We start from the raw sequence: 19,919 nt of genomic DNA, 5'->3' as shown, positions 1-19,919 counted from the left end.
TGCATTTCTACACGGACTGCTTCAGTATCTGAGGAGTCACGAATGGTGCTGAACATTGTGCAATCATCAGCGAACATCCCCACTTCTGATCTTATGATTGAAGGAAGGTCATTGATGAAGCAGCTGAAGATGGTTGGGCCTAGGACACTACCCTGAGGTATTCCTGCAGTGATGTCCTGGAGCTCAGATGATTGACCTCCAACAACCACAACCATCTTCCTTTGTGCTAGGTATGACTCCAGCCAGCGGAGGGTTTTCCCCCTGATTCCCATTGACCACAGTTTTGCTAGGGCTCCTTGATGCCATACTCGGTCAAATGCTGCCTTGATGTCAAGGGCCGTCACTCTCACCTCACCTCTTGAGTTCAGCTCTTTTGTCCATGTTTGAACCAAGGCTGTAATGAGGTCAGGAGCTGAGTGGCCCTGGCGGAACCCAAACTGAGCATCACTGAGCAGGTTGTTGCTAAGCAAGTGCCGCTTGATGGCACTGTTGATGACACCTTCCATCACTTTACTGATGATTGAGAGGAGGCTAATGGGGCGGTAGTTGGCCAGGTTGGATTTGTCCTGCTTTTCGTGTACAGGACATACCTGGGCAATTTTCCACATTGCAGGGTAGATGCCAGTGTTGTAGCTGTACTGGAACAGCTTAGCTAAGGGCGCGGCAAGTTCTGGAGCACAGGTCTTCAGTACTATTGTCGGAATATTGTCAGGGCCCATAGCTTTTGCAGTATCCAGTGCCTTCAGTCGTTTCTTGATATCACGTGGAGTGAATCGAATTGGCTGAAGTTTGGCATCTGTGATGCTGGGGACTTCAGGAGGAGGCCGAGATGGATCATCAACTCGGCACTTCTGGCTGAAGATTGTTGCAAATGCTTCAGCCTTATCTTTTGCACTGATGTGCTGGGCTCCCCCATCATTGAGGATGGGGATATTTGTGGAGCCACCTCCTCTAGTTGGTTGTTTAATTGTCCACCACCATTCCCGGCTGGATGTGGCAGGACTGCAGAGCTTAGATCTGATCCGTTGGTTATGGGATCGCTTAGCTCTGTCTATCGCATGAATAATGTGATTAACTCAATCCTTTTTCAGTATCCCACCGATAATGAGCATGGTTCTTCATAGTCACAATGTAGCCAAAGGAGCCTCAGTCAGTTTCAGCAAGGATACTAGCCTCTTTGTTCCTCCTATTCTGGCCTGTTATGCACCCCCCCCATTCACTTCACCCCAACATTAGTGATTTTGCTTTCAGCCACCTTGGCTCTATACTCTGGAATTCCCTCCTTAAACTTCTTGGCCTCTGTCTCCTCCTTTATGACCATCAAAATAAAATCAAACCTCTTAAAATCAATCTCTTTGACAAAGCTTTCAGTCACCCCTCCTAATACCTCCTTCTGTGACTGTGCCAATTTTTGTCTGATTAAGCTCCTATAAAGCACCTTGTGGCACTTATCTATGTTAAAGGCACAATATAATGGCAATTTGTTGTTGTTGTACAGGTCAGACAGTGAATGTGACCTAAAAGGCATCTTTAAGTTCTGAAAGGCTATTTTAGGTAAATGGTGATAGATTGTTTTTACTGACTGGCAAGACACAAATTCAAGATAATCAACAAAAAATTGGAGGTTAGAAAAAGTTTCTTTATACAGAGGATCATTAAAATGTGGAATACTTTGTCACATACCACTGTTGAAGTAGAGTGCATCATCTTATTGCTAAGAAAGGGATTAGGTAATTCCTTGAAAAAAGAGGAATAGTGAAAGGAATGGAGAGCAAGCTGGAGTGGGATTAATTTGGGTAGCTCATACAGAAAATAACATAAGCAGACTTATTTGGACAAATGTCCTGTTTCTGTGTTGCAACATTCTATGATTCTGCAAACGTTGGGCTCAACGATTCAATGAAGGTGAAATTAGAGTACGAGAGAAAGCTAGCTGGAAATATAAAGACCGATAGTAAGAGTTTCCACAGATATTTTAAAAAGAAAAGAAAGAGTTAACAAAGTGAGCATTGGTCCTATAGAAAGTGAGGCTGGGGAATTAATAATGGATAATAAGGAGATGGCAGATGAATTGAACAGATATTTTGCGTCGGTCTTCACTATTGAGGATACAAGTAACATCCCAGTATTAGCTGTAGGTCAGGAAATGGAAGGGAGGGAAGAACTCAATAAAATTACAATCACCAGGGAAGTGGCACTGAACAAATTTTTGGAGCTGCGGGCTGATAAGTCCCCGGGTCCTGATGGGCTTCATCCTCGGGTGTTAAAATAAAATGGCTATTGAGATAGTTAATGCGTTTATTATAATTTTCCAAAATTCCCTAGATTTGGGGAAAGTTCTGTTGATTGGAAAATAGTGAATGTAACTCCTTTATTTAAAAAGGGAGACAGAAAGCAGGAAGCTACAGGCCAGTTAGCTTAACATCTGTCTTAGGGAAAATGTTAGTTGCTATTATTAAAGACAGGGAATTTAGAAAAATTCTAGGTAGTCAGGCAGTGTCAACATGATTTTGTGAAAGGGAAATCATGTTTGACCAATTTATTGGAGTTCTTTGAGGGAGTTAATGTGCTGTGGATAAAGGGAAACTGATGGATGTATTGTACTTAGATTTCCAGAGGCATTTGATAAGGTGCCATATCAAAGGTTATTGCAGAAAATAAATGCTCCCATAGCATAGGGGGTAACATTTTGGCATGGATAGAAGATTGGCTAGCTACCAGGAAATAGAGAGTAGGCATAAATGGCTCATTTTCTGGTTGGCAAGATGTAACAAGTGGTGTGCCACAGGGATCGGTGCTGGGGCCTCAACTTTTTACAATTTATATAAATGACTTAGATGTAGGGACTGAAGGTCTGGTTGCTAAATTTGCTGATGACACTAAGATAGGTAGGAAAGTAATTTGGGAAGAGGATATAAGGGGGCTGCAAAGGGATATAGATAGGTTAAGTGAGTGGGCAAAGACCTGGCAAACGGAGTATAACATGGGAAAATGTGAAATTGTCCACTTTGGCAGGAAGAATAAAAAAGGAGCATATTATTAAATGGTGAGAGATTGCAGAGCTCTGAGATGCAGAGGGATCTGGGTGTCTTAGTGCATGAATTGCAAAAGGTTGGTATGCAGGTTCAGCAAGTAATTAGGAAAGCTAATAGAATGTTATTGTTTATTGTGAGGGGAATTGAATACAGAAGTAGGGAGGTTATGCTTCAGCTATACAGGGCATTGGTGAGACCACATCTGGAGTGCTGTGTACAGTACTGGTCTCCTTATTTAAAGAAGGATGTAAATGCGTTGGAGGCAGTACAGAGAAGGTTTACTAGACTAATACCTGGAATGGGCGGGCTGTCTTATGAGGAAAGACTGGACGAACTAGGCTTGTATCTGCTGGAATTTAGAAGAGTAAGAGGCGACTTGATTGAAACATATAAGATCCCGAGAGGTCTTCACAGGGTGGATGTGGAAAGGATGTTTCCCCTTGTGGGAGAATCTAGAACTAGGGGTCCCTGTTTAAAAATAAGGAGTCGCCCATTTAAGACAGAGATGAGGAGAAATTTTTCTCTGAGGGTCGTGAGTCTTCCTCAAAAGGTGGTGGAAGCAGAGTTTTTGAATATTTTTAAGGCATAGGTAGATAGATTCTTGATAAGCAAGGAGTTGGAAGGTTATCGGGGTAGGTGGAAATGTGAACTAATCAGTTCAGCCATGAACTTATTGAATGGTGGAGCAGGTTCGAAGGGCCGAGTGGCCTCCTCATGCTCCTAATTCGTATGTTCATATGATTCACATTGTGGTACCTGGTAGTAATTTCTCTTCTCTCCCAAAAGAACTTGCCTTGAGCACCTGCACAATTGAAAGGTTCTGGCTGTTCAAATCATCACTTTACATTTTAAGAAGGGGATGGATGAGAGAGAAAGTGGGCAGAAGTTACACACCTTGTTCTTGTTATGTGCTATCAGCTACCATTTCAGATGAATGTTGGGTTTATTCTGAGCCCTGTCTCTCTAACTGTATTGTGCTTCCTCATGTTCACTCGCAAGAAAATAATTTTCTTATTCTATGGCTAAAGGGTTAAGAAAAATCAAAATGGAGAGTAAAGGAGATTAAAAAAGGAAACATATTAGTTCCAAAATATAAGCAAAATACTGAGGATGCTGGAAATCTGAAATAAAAACTGAAAATGCTGGAACACAGAGCAGGTCAGACAGCATCTATGGAGAGAGAAAGAGTTAATTTTTCAGGTCAATGATCTTTCATCAGAACTGGAAGATGTTAGAGATTAATGGTTTTTAAGCCAGTACAGAGCCAGGGAATTGGGGTCGGGGGTGGTGGGGGTTGGTGTGCAGGGAGAGGAAAGAACAACAGGAAAGTTCTGTGAGAAGGTGGAGAGCAGGATTAAATTCTAAAAGGGATGATTGTGCAACTAAAAGGAAGTGCAAATGGGTAAAGTAAAAAAACAAAAGATGGGTCCAGAGGAGGCCTAAATTATTATAGTAGAATAACAGAGGAAGAAAGCTTGGAAAATTTGGCAGAGAAGGTTCCCCTGACCCAGAAATGAGAAAGATGGATGGACCCTGGGCGTACAGATCACCCCACTGGCCATGTGCTGATAAGGGATCACCACCTCAAGCACCAGCTCACTGCTCCTCCACTCCCAGTGACTCTGGTGTGAATGAAATGCCCCTCCTTGTCCAGGAGGTACACCTTCTGCTCCCTTAACCATATACCCACTAAGCTGCAGACCACCCAACTTTCTACTCCTGTGTTCGCTGATATTGTTAATTGCTCTCTCTCCTCAGGTACTGTCCGTTTTCACCTTCAAAACTGCTGTCGTCACTCCTCTCCTCAAAACCCCACCATCCTTGCAAACTACCATCCTATTGCCAAACTCCCGTTCCTCTCTAAAGTTCTCAAACATGCTTACACCTCCCAAAATCCATTCCCATCTTTCCCGGAACTCCATTTTTGAATCCTTCCAATCAGGTTTCCGCCCTGCCTTAGTACCAATACTGTTCTTATCAAAGTCACAAATTCCATCCTGTGTGACTGTGGCAAAGGTGAACTAGTCCTCCTTGTCTTCTAGACCTGTCTGCAGCCTTTGACTTTGTTGAACACACTATCCTCCTCCAATGCCTATCCACCATTGTCCAGCTGGGTGGTACTGCACTTGTCAGTTCTCATTCTTATCTTTCCAGTCATAGCCAGATTACCTGCAATGGCTTCTCGTCCTACTCTTGCACTGTTCCCTCTGGTGTCTCTCAAGGAGCTATCTTTGGACTCCTCAAATTTCTCATCTACATGCTGCCCCTTGGCAACATTCAAAATCACAGCACCAGTTTCCACATGTATGCAGATGGCACCCAGTTCTACCTCACCATCACCTGTCTTGACCCCTCCACGGTCTCTGAATTGTCAGAGTGCTAGATGAGCAGAGATGTCCTCCAAATAAATATTGGGAAGACCAAAGCCAGTGGCATTTGTTGTCCCAGCCACAAATGCCACTCCCTCACCACTGACACCATCCCTCTCCCTGGCAACTGTCTGAGGCTGAACCAGACTGTTCACAACCTTGGTGTCACATTTGACCCCGAAGTGAATTTCCAACCACATATTCATGCCACCACTAAAACTGCCTATTTCCGCCTCCGTAACACCACCGTACTCCACCCGAGTATCAGCTCATCTGCTGCTGAAACTCTCATCCATGCCCTTAAGCAATGCCTTGATTTTAAAATTCTCCTCCTCGTTTTCGAATCCCTCCAAGGCCTTACCCTTTCTTACCTTTGTAATCTCCTTCAGCCCTACAAGCCATTGAAATCTCAACACTCCTCCAATTCTAGCATCTTGTGCATCCCTGATTTTAATCACTCCACCATTGGCTGCCAGACCTTAAGCTGTCAAGGCCCTAAGCATCTCCGTCTACATCTTTTCCTCCTTTAAGGCACTCCTTAAACCTACCTCTTTAACCAAGCCTTTGGTTCTAATATTCCCTTATGTGACTCAGTGTCAAACTTTGTTTGATTACACTCCTGTGAAGCACCTTGGGACGTTTTATTACATTAAAGGCGCAATATAAATATAAGTAGTTGTTGTGGTTGATGATATCACGCTGGAGGTGGCTGAAATGCCATTTGATAATCCTCAGTAATGAATACATTGCATCCCTTTCAACCAAACTGCACTTATGCACATTTTCCACCAAATGTCGCTGGATACAGATTCAAAGTAGGAATCTTAACTGATTTAGCCTCCCTCACCAGGGGTCTATTTATTTGTTCAATGCTGTCCCTGCAGCCCAACTGAGATTTGCTAACTGTATAGGCTTGCAATCAAACCCAGTATTTTTCCAGCCTGTAGGACTCAGTACCACATACCTTCTGAGCTATCAAAGATATGTACAATCAGAAAAAATATTCATATAACATTGGTAATATTCATACATACCGCCAACAGCAATTCTGATTTGAAAAAAATGTTTTAAAAGTAATAGAAACAAAAGAACAAACTTTGAAATCTAGTTAAGCCGTTAATGAGATAAACTAAAGCGCGCAACCACCAAAATAAAACAGAAAATCCTGAGAATATACATTGGCAAAAAGACAATAACAATTTGGATAAAGATTTTTTTTCCGAAAAAATATTTCATTCATAAAAATACATTATAAAATATTCAAATTTGACATTTCGGAAAGTGCAATGGAGAACAGATTCCTTCCAAACAGAACATGAGATGCCTCACAACTTTTGCCATTCCATTTTATATGCAATGTACATTTGCATTACTTAGCAAAAACATTTTTGGTGAATACATCCCTTGGTGGGCGTGGTTTATAGGCCAGTAAACAGCAGTGGTAATGTTCGGCACGGTATAAATCAGGAAATTAGAACTACATGTAGCATGGAATTCGGATAAAAATCCAACTCTGAACTTCAAAGCAAGTAATAAACTAATAATCAAATTCTACTTGGAAACGTGCCATTTAGCGCCAGAGAAAGACTGTACCACTGTCGCGGGCAGCAACAGAGTTAGTGTAGTTCATCTTCTGGTTCAAAAAAAACGCTACGTTGGGCTTTGATTGTCTGCTTAATTTTCTTTAAATTGTTTATTTGTTTTAAAAAACACAGTCTTTTCTTTGATTGGGTCGATACTGAAAAGGTAAAAATGGGATAGTCCACTTGGATCACGTGTGCGCTTGGCGCGAAAGTTTGGAGTTGGGTGCAAGCAGTTTGCAGGAGAGCGGATGGAACGTTGTCCTGGGGAGAGAAAGTAACAAGATCGCAGCCCGGGAATCGAACCCTGCAGTTCGCAACGTTCCAGAACAGGGCATCCCCAGCCCATTACATACATCGCTCGCCCGAAGCTCAGGTAATAACTCAGCCAGTGGGCAGGCTCTTCCACCGACATTATAGTTCCAAGTTTGTCTGCTTGGAGTGTGAAGAACCAGGAGCAGGGGGTTTTGTGCCGGCGTCTGTTTTCACTCCGTTTCCCGGCGCCATGGCGCAGGTCAAACTGACCGACTTCTTCCCCCAGACCAAAAAGGCGAAGAGAGACCCGGAGGTGGAAGCTGACGGTGCGATTGCCAAGACCGAGCCGCTTGCAGCCGAAGACAGACCATTGCGAAGGAAGGTGTTATCACAGTTTCGGAGCGGGGTAAGGCAGCCCCCTGCGCTGCTCAAAGCACCTGTAACTTCGGACATTTGCAAATCCGAGCCCGAAGGCCAACGGGAGGAAAGTTGCCCAGCCCGAGATTTCCTCGTCACACCGTCGAAAGGCGACTGGACAGCCGAGCGTGGAGTTGGGTTTCGGTCCCGCTCCGGGAAGAAGCGCTGCCGCTCTGATTCAGTCAATGAAAGTGAGCAGCGAGCTGGCCAGAGTACAGGGCTGGGATCGCAGCGGGCCGATGGAGTGCGATCTGCCCGGAGATGCCTGTTGTTGCAGCCGAGGGAAATAGAGACTTCGGTTCCAGAAAAGACCCGAGCGAAACAAACGACACCGCTGCCACTTCCAGGAGCATCCGAGCTCTCGGTGAGACTTTAATACTCGCGTTTGGTTATTTAGAGGGGGGGGGGTGGGGCGAGAAAAAAGTAACTTTCATTCATATAGCGCCTTTCCCGACCTCGGAGCGCCCCAAACCGCTGTACAACAAATTCAGTACTTTTTGAAGTAGTCACTTTCTAGGAAACATTCGAGAAAGCTTTTTTTCAATTGGAGTCCATGAGGCTGCAGAAATAATAACATATATACTTGTCAGACAATATGAAGGTGATTCGTGCTGTGATACAGTTCTGGGAGTCAACATAAATGCAGCCGCCAATATAATGATGAGAACACCACACGCATCCCATTTATACTACATAATAGGAGCAGGAGTAGACCTTTAGTTCCATTAGCTTTTAATTAGCCTATTTTTGAGTAGATTACAAGCATGCTTTCTATGCAGATTCTTTCAACGGTTTTTAGTAATTGGAGTTAGTAGTTGGTTTTAAATAACCAACATTGCTTATACAGTCAGCTTTTACAGTATCAAAACCTGCTGGCAATACTCAGGTCTGGCAGCAGCTGTGGAGAGAGAAGCAAAGTGAACATTTCAGGTCTCTGACCTTTCATCAGAACCTGACGACCTGAAACGTTAACTTTGCTTTTCTCTCCACAGCTGCTGCCAGACCTGCTGAGTATTTCCAGCACTTTTTCGTTTCAGATTTCCAGCATCTGCAGTATTTTGCTTTTATTTTAGCTTTTGCAGTATTTTTGTTATCACAAAGATTCATAGAACGTTTACATCACTGAAAGAGGCCACTTGGCCCATCGTGTCTGCGCCGGCCGGAAAACAAGCCACCCAACCTAATCCCACTTTCCAGCATTTGGTCCGTAGCCCTGCAGGTTACGGCACTTGAGGTGTATATCCAGACACCTTTTAAACAAGTTGAGGGTTTCTGCCTCAACTACCCTTGCAGGCACTGAGTTCCAGACCCCAGCCACCCTCTGGGTGAAAAAAAATGTCCTCGTCTCCCCTCTAATCTTTCTACCAATCACTTTAGATCTATGCCCCCTAGTCACTGACAATTTTGCACATCTCAATCAAATCTCCCCTCAGCCTCTGTTCCAAGAACAACCCCAGCCTATCAGAGCTGTTGCAGTAGCAGGAGAAATAGTCACACTTTTTCCACATTAACCCTGAAATAAGTCTACACATTTGGAAGAAGGAACAGACAATTTCAAATGTTATTAACTTTAACAACCTTGTTTATTTCTTGAACTTTTCTGTTAATATTCAGAGATGATTTGGATCACTGAACTTGACACACAGGGAGCTAATGCAAGTATTTTGACAGATGTCTGTTCAACTTTTAGTAATCAGTTTAGCAATTGATGGTGCAAGAACACCTTTAAGCAAATTCTATTTTGGGTTTGTCTTAATTCTCTTAACCAACAGCAGAGACTTGAGCACATGATCAAGGCTGGAACTTCAGAGTTGTACTGCCAGAGATTGCATCTTTTGGATAAGATGTTAAACCGAGGCCTGGTCTACCCCCTCGGGTGTACATAAAAGTGCGCAAGGTACTCTGAAGAGGAGCTAGGGAGCTCATTGCGAATGTTTCTCAACCAGTATCACTTAAAAAGTAATTGTTTGGCCATTTATCTCATTGTTTGTGGGATCTGGCTGTGTGCAAATTAGCTGCTCCATTTACCTACGTTATAAAAGTGGCTGCATTTTGAAAACACTTGATTGGCTGTAAAGCACTCTGAGTTGTCTTTGAAGTTGTGAAAAGCATAATATAAATCCAATTTTTAAATTTCCTTTTTTAACTGGAATGGCCCCACCTAATGCTTTTTTTTTATTTGGTTGGTTTATCATATACACCATCCTAACCAAAATATTTCTTCAAGTTGACCCATCATTTGCTGAAACAAGCATTTAGCTGTCTTTGGAATTCTCTTCCTCAAATGGCAGTGGAATAAGAGTCTTTGAATATTTTTAAGGCAGATATACATAGATTCTTGATAATCAAGGGGGTGAAAGGTTAGTGGGGGTAGGCGGGAATGTGGAGTTGAGGTTACAGTCAGATCAGCCATGACCTTATTGAATGGCGGAGCAGGCTCGAGGGCCGAGTGGCCTATTCCTGCTCCTAATTCGTATGTTTAAGAATTGCAGCGCTGTTTTCCCTGCTCTTTTCTCCCCTGTGTTTTGGCGGTCTATTTTGTGGAACATTTGCTCAAAATAGTAAATCAGATTTCTTGCACATCGGCCGGAATTTTACCCAACGTGGACGAGAGCCGTCCACTGACTGAAAAGTCGGTGGCGATCCCGCCTGGCCTGGGGATCCATTTTGTGGTTCCCAGGCCCTTAATTGGTCTGAGGTGGGACTTCCAACTCATTGAGGCAGGAAGTCCCGCCTAATGGAGCTGCCAGCCAATCAGCGGGCTAGCAGCTCTCCGTCCCAGCAGCGCCATCGGGAGCGGTGACTGCTGCTGGGACTGCAACCCAGCTGAAGACGGAAGATGTTGGGGAGCCTTGGAGAATCGTTATGTTTTTGGGGCCTGGCTGGTGCCAATCGGTCGGGCCCCGATGAGGCTTGGAGGGGTGGGGGTGTGGTGGTGGTGCGCATTGGGGGTAGCTCACTGGGCACAAGATGCCTGATCAGGAGGGCCCCCCTCCCCGGCTGTCAAAGCTGCCAACTTTTAACAGGCGGCTTGTCTTGGGCCTGCGCCGCCTGCCAGCCAAGGGTAAAATCCCCATGGCAGTGGGCAGAGGCCCTTAATTGGATGGTGGGGGGGGGGGCGTAAAATTCTGGCCATGGGTTTTTCGCAATTCTGATTTTTGAATAAAAGAAGCTCTTGGTTAACAGAAGAATTCTATTCAGTAAGAGCATTCGATACTCATTTACCATTCATAACCAGCACCATTTTGCAACTCTCCAGAGAAGTTCTTTTCACCAGTTTTCTCCATTTTTCATTTCTTTCTGAAAATGCTCACTCTGGCAAACGTCGAGTACCATTCTTCGTGTGTGACTAGCCAATTGTAGCACCCCAACTGCTACCCCAGGCTGAGATCAGCCATTTTACCACAGACTGGAAACCAAATCTAGGATATTTTGTGTGAATGGCTCAATACCATGATCTTTGCATTTATTCATCAGACTATAGAGGCAGTGCACCAGAACTCTGGCTGCGGAGAAGTCTACTCATGAAAGTGAATTGGTACAGCTCAAAGCTGTGCACTCCAGTTGGTAAGAATAGATGAGCATTCCATTTTTAGGTTATTTAAGTGTATGCCATGGAGACTTCTAGGTCACGTATGAAGTTTAAATCAGTGACCCAGACGGTGTGCCTCCTTAACCAGTCATTTTGAAGAACCATTACTGAGACGCACAGTCTAAATCAGGAAGTGTTTGTTAGACTATTTAATTCATTGTCAAATTAGATACAGAAAGCAATATAGAAAAGGAAAGAAAAGTGGGATTGAGAGATGAGAGAGACAAGACTTCTTTTTTTAAAAAAAATTAAATCTCCAAAAATAGAACAATTGGAAGGAATGAGACTCCACATTTGTAAAAAAAATAAAAAAATTCAGTGCCTACGAGTTTGGCAGTAATTAAGACCATACCATTAAAAATTCGCTTACACTTGAATGGACAATCGCTAACTTTTTCTGGTACATTTAGTGGGTAAGTACTGCAACTTCATGCCCTTCCATGTTTGCGAATGCCAAGTCTCTGGGAAAGATACTGGTCTAGCAAAGCTTCTGGAGGAGCTGTACTGCCAGAGATTCCATCTTTTGGATAAGATGTTAAACCAATGCCTTGTCTACCTTCTCGGGTGTACATTTTAATGGAACATTGGCATGGAGCATGCAGTAAGAATAACAGTGAGTCTATCAGTGCTCACCGTTATTAAAGAGCAACTCTCACAACAACTTCCTGATTTCCACATTTAACAGCACGTGTTTAGACGCTGGAGGTTGCTGTCCAATTTACTCCTCAATAACAGTGAGCACTGATAGACTCGCCATTATTCTTACTGCATGCTCCATGCCAATGTTTCTACTAAAATACATATATCTGAAGCTGTTGATACTAAAGGATCTTGGTGTCCTCGTGTAGGATTCGTCCAGCCATGAGGCAACAGATTTAAGGAAAGCGATTACTAAGTCTCCAGGACTGCAAAATTCAAATGGGACAAACCAGCAGGTATGAAATCTATGAAAATTTTCAGGGTGTGTGGGCTGTGCTTTTGGGCAAACATGAGTTGCACCTTCAACAGTGGGTATTTTGCATTTGAAAAGGGCAACAGATTAAAAATCTGACACCAAACTATTGTGCTAAATATTACTTTAAATGACTATGATGAAAATGATATATCTAGAGTCTTCAGTGTATGTTTCTTTTAGACTGACACAACACCTGCAAAGCGGGATCTTTCGGCGTTAAAAGTCCGGCTGCAACGACTCCAGAAACTTGCACCAACAACTAATTCATTTGCTCCTACGTCAGAATTGAATAGTGATATCAAGAGCCGCCTAAAACGTGTTCGAGAACTGGAATTGAAAGTACAGGAAAATAAAGTAGAACAGAAAAAAGCAACTAAAGAGGAGGCAAAATCAAGCACTGATGAGAGGTAAGGAAAGGAGTGTTTGTAAAAGCTTAATACTGTTACATAAGAAAATACCAAAGCTGAAGAACATTGGTAAAGATATTTAATAGTTGAACACAGCAGGCCTCTTGTATTCATTAATCATGCTTTTTCAGGGTAAAGGTGCCAGCATACCAGCGTTTCCACAATTTAGCACAGGACGTCCCACCAGGTTTGACCCTACCATTCAAATACAAGTTGTTAGCCGAGATGTTCCGTAGTATGGACACTATTGTGAGCATGTTGTTCAATCGCTCTGAGACCATTACCTTTGCCAAGGTGAAACAGGGTGTCCAGGACATGATGAGGAAGTGAGTATAAATTATTGATGGACATAAGTTGGAAGACGATACTTGTGTTTGTGTTGTGTCTACTCCTGCTGGAGAATGTCTAATCTTAGCAGCCATAAAGTGTTGAGCAAGAAAGTAAATTCCTACTATATTTAAATAACAATCTATTTCTCAAAGTACTTGGTACACAATAAATTTGAAGTGCAGTCATCTTTTATGCAGGCAAAGGAAATACTGTTGGCCTCTGGTAAATTGTGTTCATTTTGTAACACTGCATTAATTTGTATCACTTTCCCAATTACTGAACATAGGACTTGGCTGTGTTCCTCAGGACACTACTACTTTTCTAAATGTGATTACCTCCTTTAAAAAGTTGCCTTTTTAGAAGCTTTGCAGTTTAAAAATAAATTGGAGAAACTGAGAAATTTTGTTCACCTATGTGGAAAACTTGTTGATGCAATCACCTTACAATGCACTGAGGTGGCAATTTTAGAGGCAAGTACTTTAAATGTGAAATATTATCAAAATGCTTGGAACGCCAGTATTATAGAAGTAATTGCCAGTTCAGTAGTTTTGTTCGCCTACTTGAGCAGTTACTATGTAATTTTGTAGGCAGTTTGAAGAGCGAAATGTGGGACAGATTCAGACGGTATACCCTTCCGCATACAAGTTCAGGCAGGAAAAGGGAATCCCGACATGGAATGACTCGCTGAAGAGATCCAGGTACCAGCTCACCTTGGATCCTGTGTTTAAAGGAGGTAAATGTTGTGAATGATGTGAATTGTGTTGGGAGTTTTTGGCTTTGTCAGTGAAGGGAATTGTCTCTGCTGAGCTTCTGCAGCTTTTAGCTATGCTACAATTTTTAAAAATGTTATCTTCCAAATAATTTCCACTGCTTTGTTGCGTAACCTGAGGCCCAGGAAATAAATGTGACCCCAGGCAACAACCACATGAATTCCTGCAACCTTAAACTAGAGATTTGGGGTTTGGTGTGTTCCTGCATCAACGAACTGGCTTAGTAATGCTTCATAACTCCCAGCATATCTGGAGCTCAACTCTGGTATGTGTTGGTGAGTTAAAGGAGAGGAAAATGGGAGGGAAACATGTGTAGCCTGTGTAAATAACTAAAACAAGTTAAGGCAGTTTTCATTGTAAGTGAAGCTCTTTTTCCTTAATGTTTCTCCAATCCTCAGTTAGGTGCAAGCAGCGTGTAACTGAGCTACACAGGGCAAATGTTTCCAGGGTCAATTCCCATTTTTGAGTTGGGTGATCTCCACTTGAGTGACATCCAGTGCACTGGGGGTAGGGAACAGAAAATGGGTCAGGGTGTCACTTCCTGAAAGCTAACCCAGTAACCCTTGCTGAAAAGTAGATAGCTCGTAAGGAAAGAATCGGGCTTAATTGTATTGTGTCTCCAACACACCTTTCGGTAGTCAATTATCTTCTTTCAGGCTCTCGGTTGGTATTTGGTAACATTGGGACTGAATATCCGCTTGAGTCATTGCTTTCAGGGGACAAGGGAGCCTGAAGAGTTCTGTTTTTTTAAAAATAAAATAAAATAATTAAGTAAAATTTTCTTCCTCCTCCTTTCCCGCCATCTCAAGGGGAGAATTCAGACGGCCACAAACAACTAACAGCATCTCGCTTACTTCTGCGCCGTCGCATCTTCAGCCGAAATCTTATAAATATTGTGAAGCAATACCATAAGGTAAGCAGGTGGTCCTGTAGGATATGCTGTTTTTTGTCTTTAGTGGTAAGAGTGTTGTTCAAGGCAGCAGCAGTGTCACTGAGTTATCAAAAACCTGTGGTCCAATAGTTTCACTGGATATCATTACCACCAAGGATAAATAGCTGGGACTTCCACTGGCATTTTGACCAGTTCTGCCATTTTGAGTCTAGCCTAAGGTAGACTGTGTTTTTAGGCTTTAAATACAGTCCAGCTCTTTTTGCTTTTTCTGACTTATCCTGAAAGGTCCACAGCCAAAATGACTATAAATGCATCTTTGTGGTGACCCAATAGGCACAAGATAGTGTGTTTGTAAAAGGAACAGATTTAACGCCAGCGATACTGCACGTGGCAGTGCTTCATTGAAAGCAGTCCCACAATGTAAAGGAGAGTGAAAGATTGTGGAGCTCTTGGTAAATATCAGCCTGCTAACTGAAAACTTTGTGCTGTTTATATTTTTTTTTTTGATTATATTTTCAGATATATTTGAGAGAAGATTAGCTCTTGTTTTGCAAGTGAATATACTGAAGCAATTCCTTTGTAGATAGTTGACATTCTTTATCTGGCACTCTTCCATCATCTATTGCGCCCCCTTTTCCCTCACAGATCATGTATATTTGTATGATTGGAGTTCTGTACGATTGTCTGTTATGCCCTGCCTTACAATTAGACGTACTTCAGAATTTTTGCATTAGTTTACCAGTAAAACCCATTTGTAAATTAATATGCTGAGCCAAGGTGATTTTTGTGCTAATGATTCTCTTATACAAAGTTTTCAGTTATGGTGGGAAAGATGAGCGGTTAAATGCTACATTTTTGCAGCATTCGTGACAGTACTGGCTGACTCCTGTTAATATGTGACATCCACATTCTTGGTTAGACAAGGGTTTTTAGGGTGAGGCCTCCGGAGTGGAGCAATAAATTATAAATATGAACAAGTGCTTAAGTCGTGCTGTGACTGTTCGAAAGATTTGGTTTGATTAAAAAGTAGAACTGAAAAATTCCCAAAAAAAGCTGCATTCACTCTGTTTGTTTCTCCCTATAGGTATTCCTAGCTTCTCTTAATCCACCAATGTGTGTTCCAGTTAACCAGTTAACACGATGGCACCCATGTTTTAATGTGGATGAAATTCCAGATATTGCTGCTGCTGAGCTGCCCCAGCCCCCGGATTTAGAGAAGCTAACAACTGCTCAAGAAGTCCTAGATAAAGCTCGTGGTATGATGACACCAAAGGTACCGATAAGCCAACAATCCAATCTAATGTTAAAATCGGATCCTGTACATATTGTTGGGGTAGGATGGGGGTGTGTGAGTAGGGTCCATTTGCTTTAGATCTACTGTTATGGTATTTGCCATTATTACAAGAGCACTATACTAAATTTTGTACCTGGTATAATTATTTTTTGTACTTTCAGATGGAGAAAGCACTTGCTAACATGGCCCTCAAAACAGTAGAAGCTGCCTTGGCTGCTGCTACTGAGCAGAAGGAGGAACCAAATGTTAGGAGCCCACATCCAAGTCCTGGTCCATCTAATGCACTGAAGGGGATTTCCCAGAGTCTGCTGGAGAGGGTAAGCTGAGACTGATCATTAGAGATTTTAAAAACTAAATTGATCAAAAATGTCCCTCCCACACTATTTTTGTAGTAAAAGGTTCATATCCATAGCATGAATTTTGCCGATAAACCTATAAACTTACTTTACCTTCCTGCAGTAATTACAGTAATCAGTTAACAATTTGGTGATATAATGTCCATTGTGCCTGATGTAAAAAAAAAAGAGTGGACATGTCATACTCATTACGGCACAGTAGAGGACATTTAGACCCATCAAGTCCATTTTGGAAAGATGTGTGTGTTGTCTCATTGGGTGTATTTTCTTTAACAAAAACTCAAGTGGCAACTTACTTTTTATTGTAACACTTGTATTACAGTGCATTGCTGTGAATCTGGAATGCTACTTCTGAAAGCACTGAAAAGTAACTGGTAATGCATGTAAAATGGTAAATGCAATTTTGCCATTCATTCAACTTTGGGGCGGCGCAGTGGTTAGCACCGCAGCCTCAGCTCCAGCGACCCGGGTTCAGTTCTGGGTACTGCCTGTGCAGAGTTTGCAAGTTCTCCCTGTGACCGCGTGGGTTTCCACCGGGTGCTCCGGTGTCCTCCCACAGCCAAAGACTTGCAGGTTGATAGATAAATTGGCCATTGTAAATTTCCCCTAGTGTAGGTAGGTGGTAGGAGAATGGTGGGGATGTGGTAAGGAATATGGGATTAATGTAGGATTAGTATAAATGGGTGGTTGTTGGTTGGCACAGACTCGGTGGGCCGAAGGGCCTGTTTCAGTGCTGTATCTCTACGACTCTATTGTGTGTAGCCAATTCTGTTCAACAGATGGATCTGCCTTTTTAAGAGCACTGATCAGGTTGCTGTTCCCCATCTCCACTGTATATAATGCCTCATTTCCTTTCCCCCGTTGATGACGATCCTACATATTTTATTTGTGCATGTAGGTAAAAGTTCACTTTCTGAACCTAGGTTCAAGGGTTATGATGAAGAGCAGGTTCCTCAACTGGCAGATCTCAGTAACAATGATTTTCCATGGACTTCGTGTTCAAGTTACAATGAGTCTTTTCCTGTTTGACTTAATGTAGAATTTCTAACTTTTGCTGTTAAATCATTAGAGATTTGTATTCTACAGTTAACAGTGCATATTGATTTGGAGGTCCAACACTAACGGTTAACACTTGTATAGATTCGTGCTAAAGAAGCTCAGAAAATGCAGGCAGCAATGACCAGAACTCCTGCACAAACAGAGCGTCTCCATATGATGATGCGGCTTCCTGACATAACAAGAATTCTGCGCAATGTTTTTGTGGCAGAGAAGAAACAAGCTTTGACTATTACGGTGGCCTGCAACAGGGTGGTTGACAGCTATCGCTCAGTGATGCCCCGAGGTAAATGAATAATGAATTATTTCAAATGTGATGGTTAATATATTATCCTAGAATGTCAGATAAAGTGTGATACTGTGGTGAATGCTATTTTAATAAATCCACTCTAAAGAATAGGGTGCTTTATGTTGCTGTGCAAATGGATTTATTGTGGACCTGATGTTAAAACTGCCCGTCTTCCATTTGCATTTTATAAGTTGGTTCTGTTTGAGGGCAGAAATCTGACTTCTGCAATTCCATTCACTGATAGTCAATCCTTGCATTTGTTTAGCTTCATGCTTGAAACCTACTCTCGTGAAAAACATACACAACCAACTGCCATCATCACAACTCTCAAAGCACTTTTCAACAATTCTGAGAGATCTCTGCATCTGCCAATTTGCCATACTTGCACGCTGTAGAGTTCGAGAGCCGGGAACAGTAATGGGATTGTAAATAAACTTTATTTCCCCACTCTTCTGTTTCTTAATTACTGTCCTGATATTGACTTCTGTTGGGATATAGTTTCATGGACATGGACAGCCCTGTGGTACCTCAACTAAGATTTTTTTAAAAATGAATATGAACAGGCTGTTTGATACTATGTATCACTATCCTCAACTTGATATTCAAATGTGCACTTTGACAGCAGGAGTTACTGCTTGGGAATCTCCATCTGATTTTATTTTCTGCTCTCAATTAACCTGGGTGCTGAGACCTATTGTAGAAGCCATCTTGGCTCAAATGAGCTAAGTCAGCACAGGCTGAGACTTGGAGAACTGTCTGACCTGCACAGCTTAGCACAATAACCAGCAGTGATTTTTGTCCACCAACCCATCAATGAGCTAGTCATGTGGTATGTGGGAAACCTCTCTTCCTTGCACAAAGTGTCATTGATATGTGGAATAGATTTCCGCGAAGAGTAGTGAGGTGAACCTTAAATTGGATACTGAAATGAGGTGACTTTAGGATATTTCTGGGTAGATGAATGAAGATGGACTGAATAACCTTGCTTATCTGTTACTAGCTTGTGAAAGGTATTTCATCTCTTTTAAAGACCAGGCACTTTTGAGTCTCATTTGACATGATTTTTGTGTACTTTAGATACATTTAATTTAAAAAAAAAAAGTTGCTTTAGAATTTCCAGTGTCAGCTGTTCATCGTATAACAGCTAACATTGGAATAAGTTGGTGTACTAAATTTTTTTCTTTTAAATTTCAGATGATATGGAGAAACATTTGCGGTTACTGGCTGACATCGTTCCAGACTGGCTGGGTATCCATCAAATCAGGAAAGATGTGTACCTGAAGCTGAATAAGAACATGGAGTTGAATGTGGTTGCGGAGAAAATTGCAGAAAAGATAAAAGAGGAGGAGAAAGCATAATTTTTTTTAAAAAACTTTTTTAAATGGACTTGAAAGTTTGATACAGAACTCAATTTTGAATGTCAAATATAACAATGTGAAGTATATGCATTTGTATATAGGAGAAAGGAGATGTGTTTTGCTCATGGATATGAATTATTCTGGGCAGTTTGCTTGGTAATTATGCATTGTATTTCTGTGGGAGAAGTCTTGGTACAAGATTCAGGTATCATAAATTGAAGTTTCTGTTCTTGATATTGGGATTGCTAGATGTTATTTTAAAATGAGGAGGAAAATGAATCGTGTTCTGCACTGAAAGTTCAAAGAATAAGACTTGGTGCTTTTAAGTAATACTTGAATTGTGTTCCAGGAGCAGTCGTTTCTTTCTGCTTTGTTTCAAATGGGGAGCAGGGTATAAACTGGGACTGTGGTCTGTCCAAGTGCAATGAACATCTATTGATTAATGTTAAACTGAAAATTGAATGTTTCATTTGTGTGTGGAGGAATGCTTTTAAAGGAACAAATTTTGATTAAATATTTCGGGTTTTTTTCTAAAAATAACTTTTGTGTGTACTGATTTTTATTTTGATTCTGTACAAGGCTGATTGTACAGCACTGGCTTTATTATTCAACATCAGATGAATTCTACAAATTTTCTAAGATCTTTTCATTGGTTCTCTCCAGTTATCCAGTATATCTTTGTCTTTTTTTAACCGAGCCACTCGGGAACAGTCGAGTTACAGGTTTGTTCCCAAGTCACTCCTGAGTTTACCGCTCAGCTGGCACAGTTATGAGCGTTACAATTGGTCTCTTGTTTCTGGGTTAAGGAGGCAAAACTTAGAGGATTCTTGCTTCTGCTGAAAGTGCAAGTGTACACCAGCTGAATGGGCATCACAGCAAAGTAATGGTCTAATTGTCTTTGGATGCTTACTTACATTTGACTAATATCCACTTGAATAAAATAGCAGAGGCTGATCACTATCAG

At 41.9% G+C, this 19,919-nt stretch overlaps 1 protein-coding gene across 1 annotated transcript; it reads left to right on the top strand.

Annotated features, from left to right (window-relative positions):
- Positions 1-7,026: 7,026 nt before the first annotated feature.
- cdt1 (chromatin licensing and DNA replication factor 1) lies at positions 7,027-19,495 on the top strand. The gene is made up of 10 exons (XM_068049238.1): positions 7,027-8,020; positions 12,097-12,183; positions 12,384-12,610; positions 12,742-12,936; positions 13,528-13,673; positions 14,520-14,623; positions 15,687-15,875; positions 16,058-16,213; positions 17,393-17,594; positions 18,792-19,495. The coding sequence occupies exons 1-10, from the start codon at positions 7,490-7,492 to the stop codon at positions 18,953-18,955; spliced, it is 2,001 nt and encodes a 666-aa protein (XP_067905339.1). The 5' UTR covers positions 7,027-7,489; the 3' UTR covers positions 18,956-19,495.
- The last annotated feature ends 424 nt before the right edge of the window (positions 19,496-19,919 follow it).

This window comes from Heterodontus francisci, chromosome 17 (assembly GCF_036365525.1).
Source record: "Heterodontus francisci isolate sHetFra1 chromosome 17, sHetFra1.hap1, whole genome shotgun sequence".
In the NCBI taxonomy this organism is placed as follows: Eukaryota; Metazoa; Chordata; class Chondrichthyes; order Heterodontiformes; family Heterodontidae; genus Heterodontus; species Heterodontus francisci.
The sequence above is the reverse complement of the archived record's forward strand: the minus strand, read 5'-3'. Positions and strand labels throughout refer to the sequence as shown.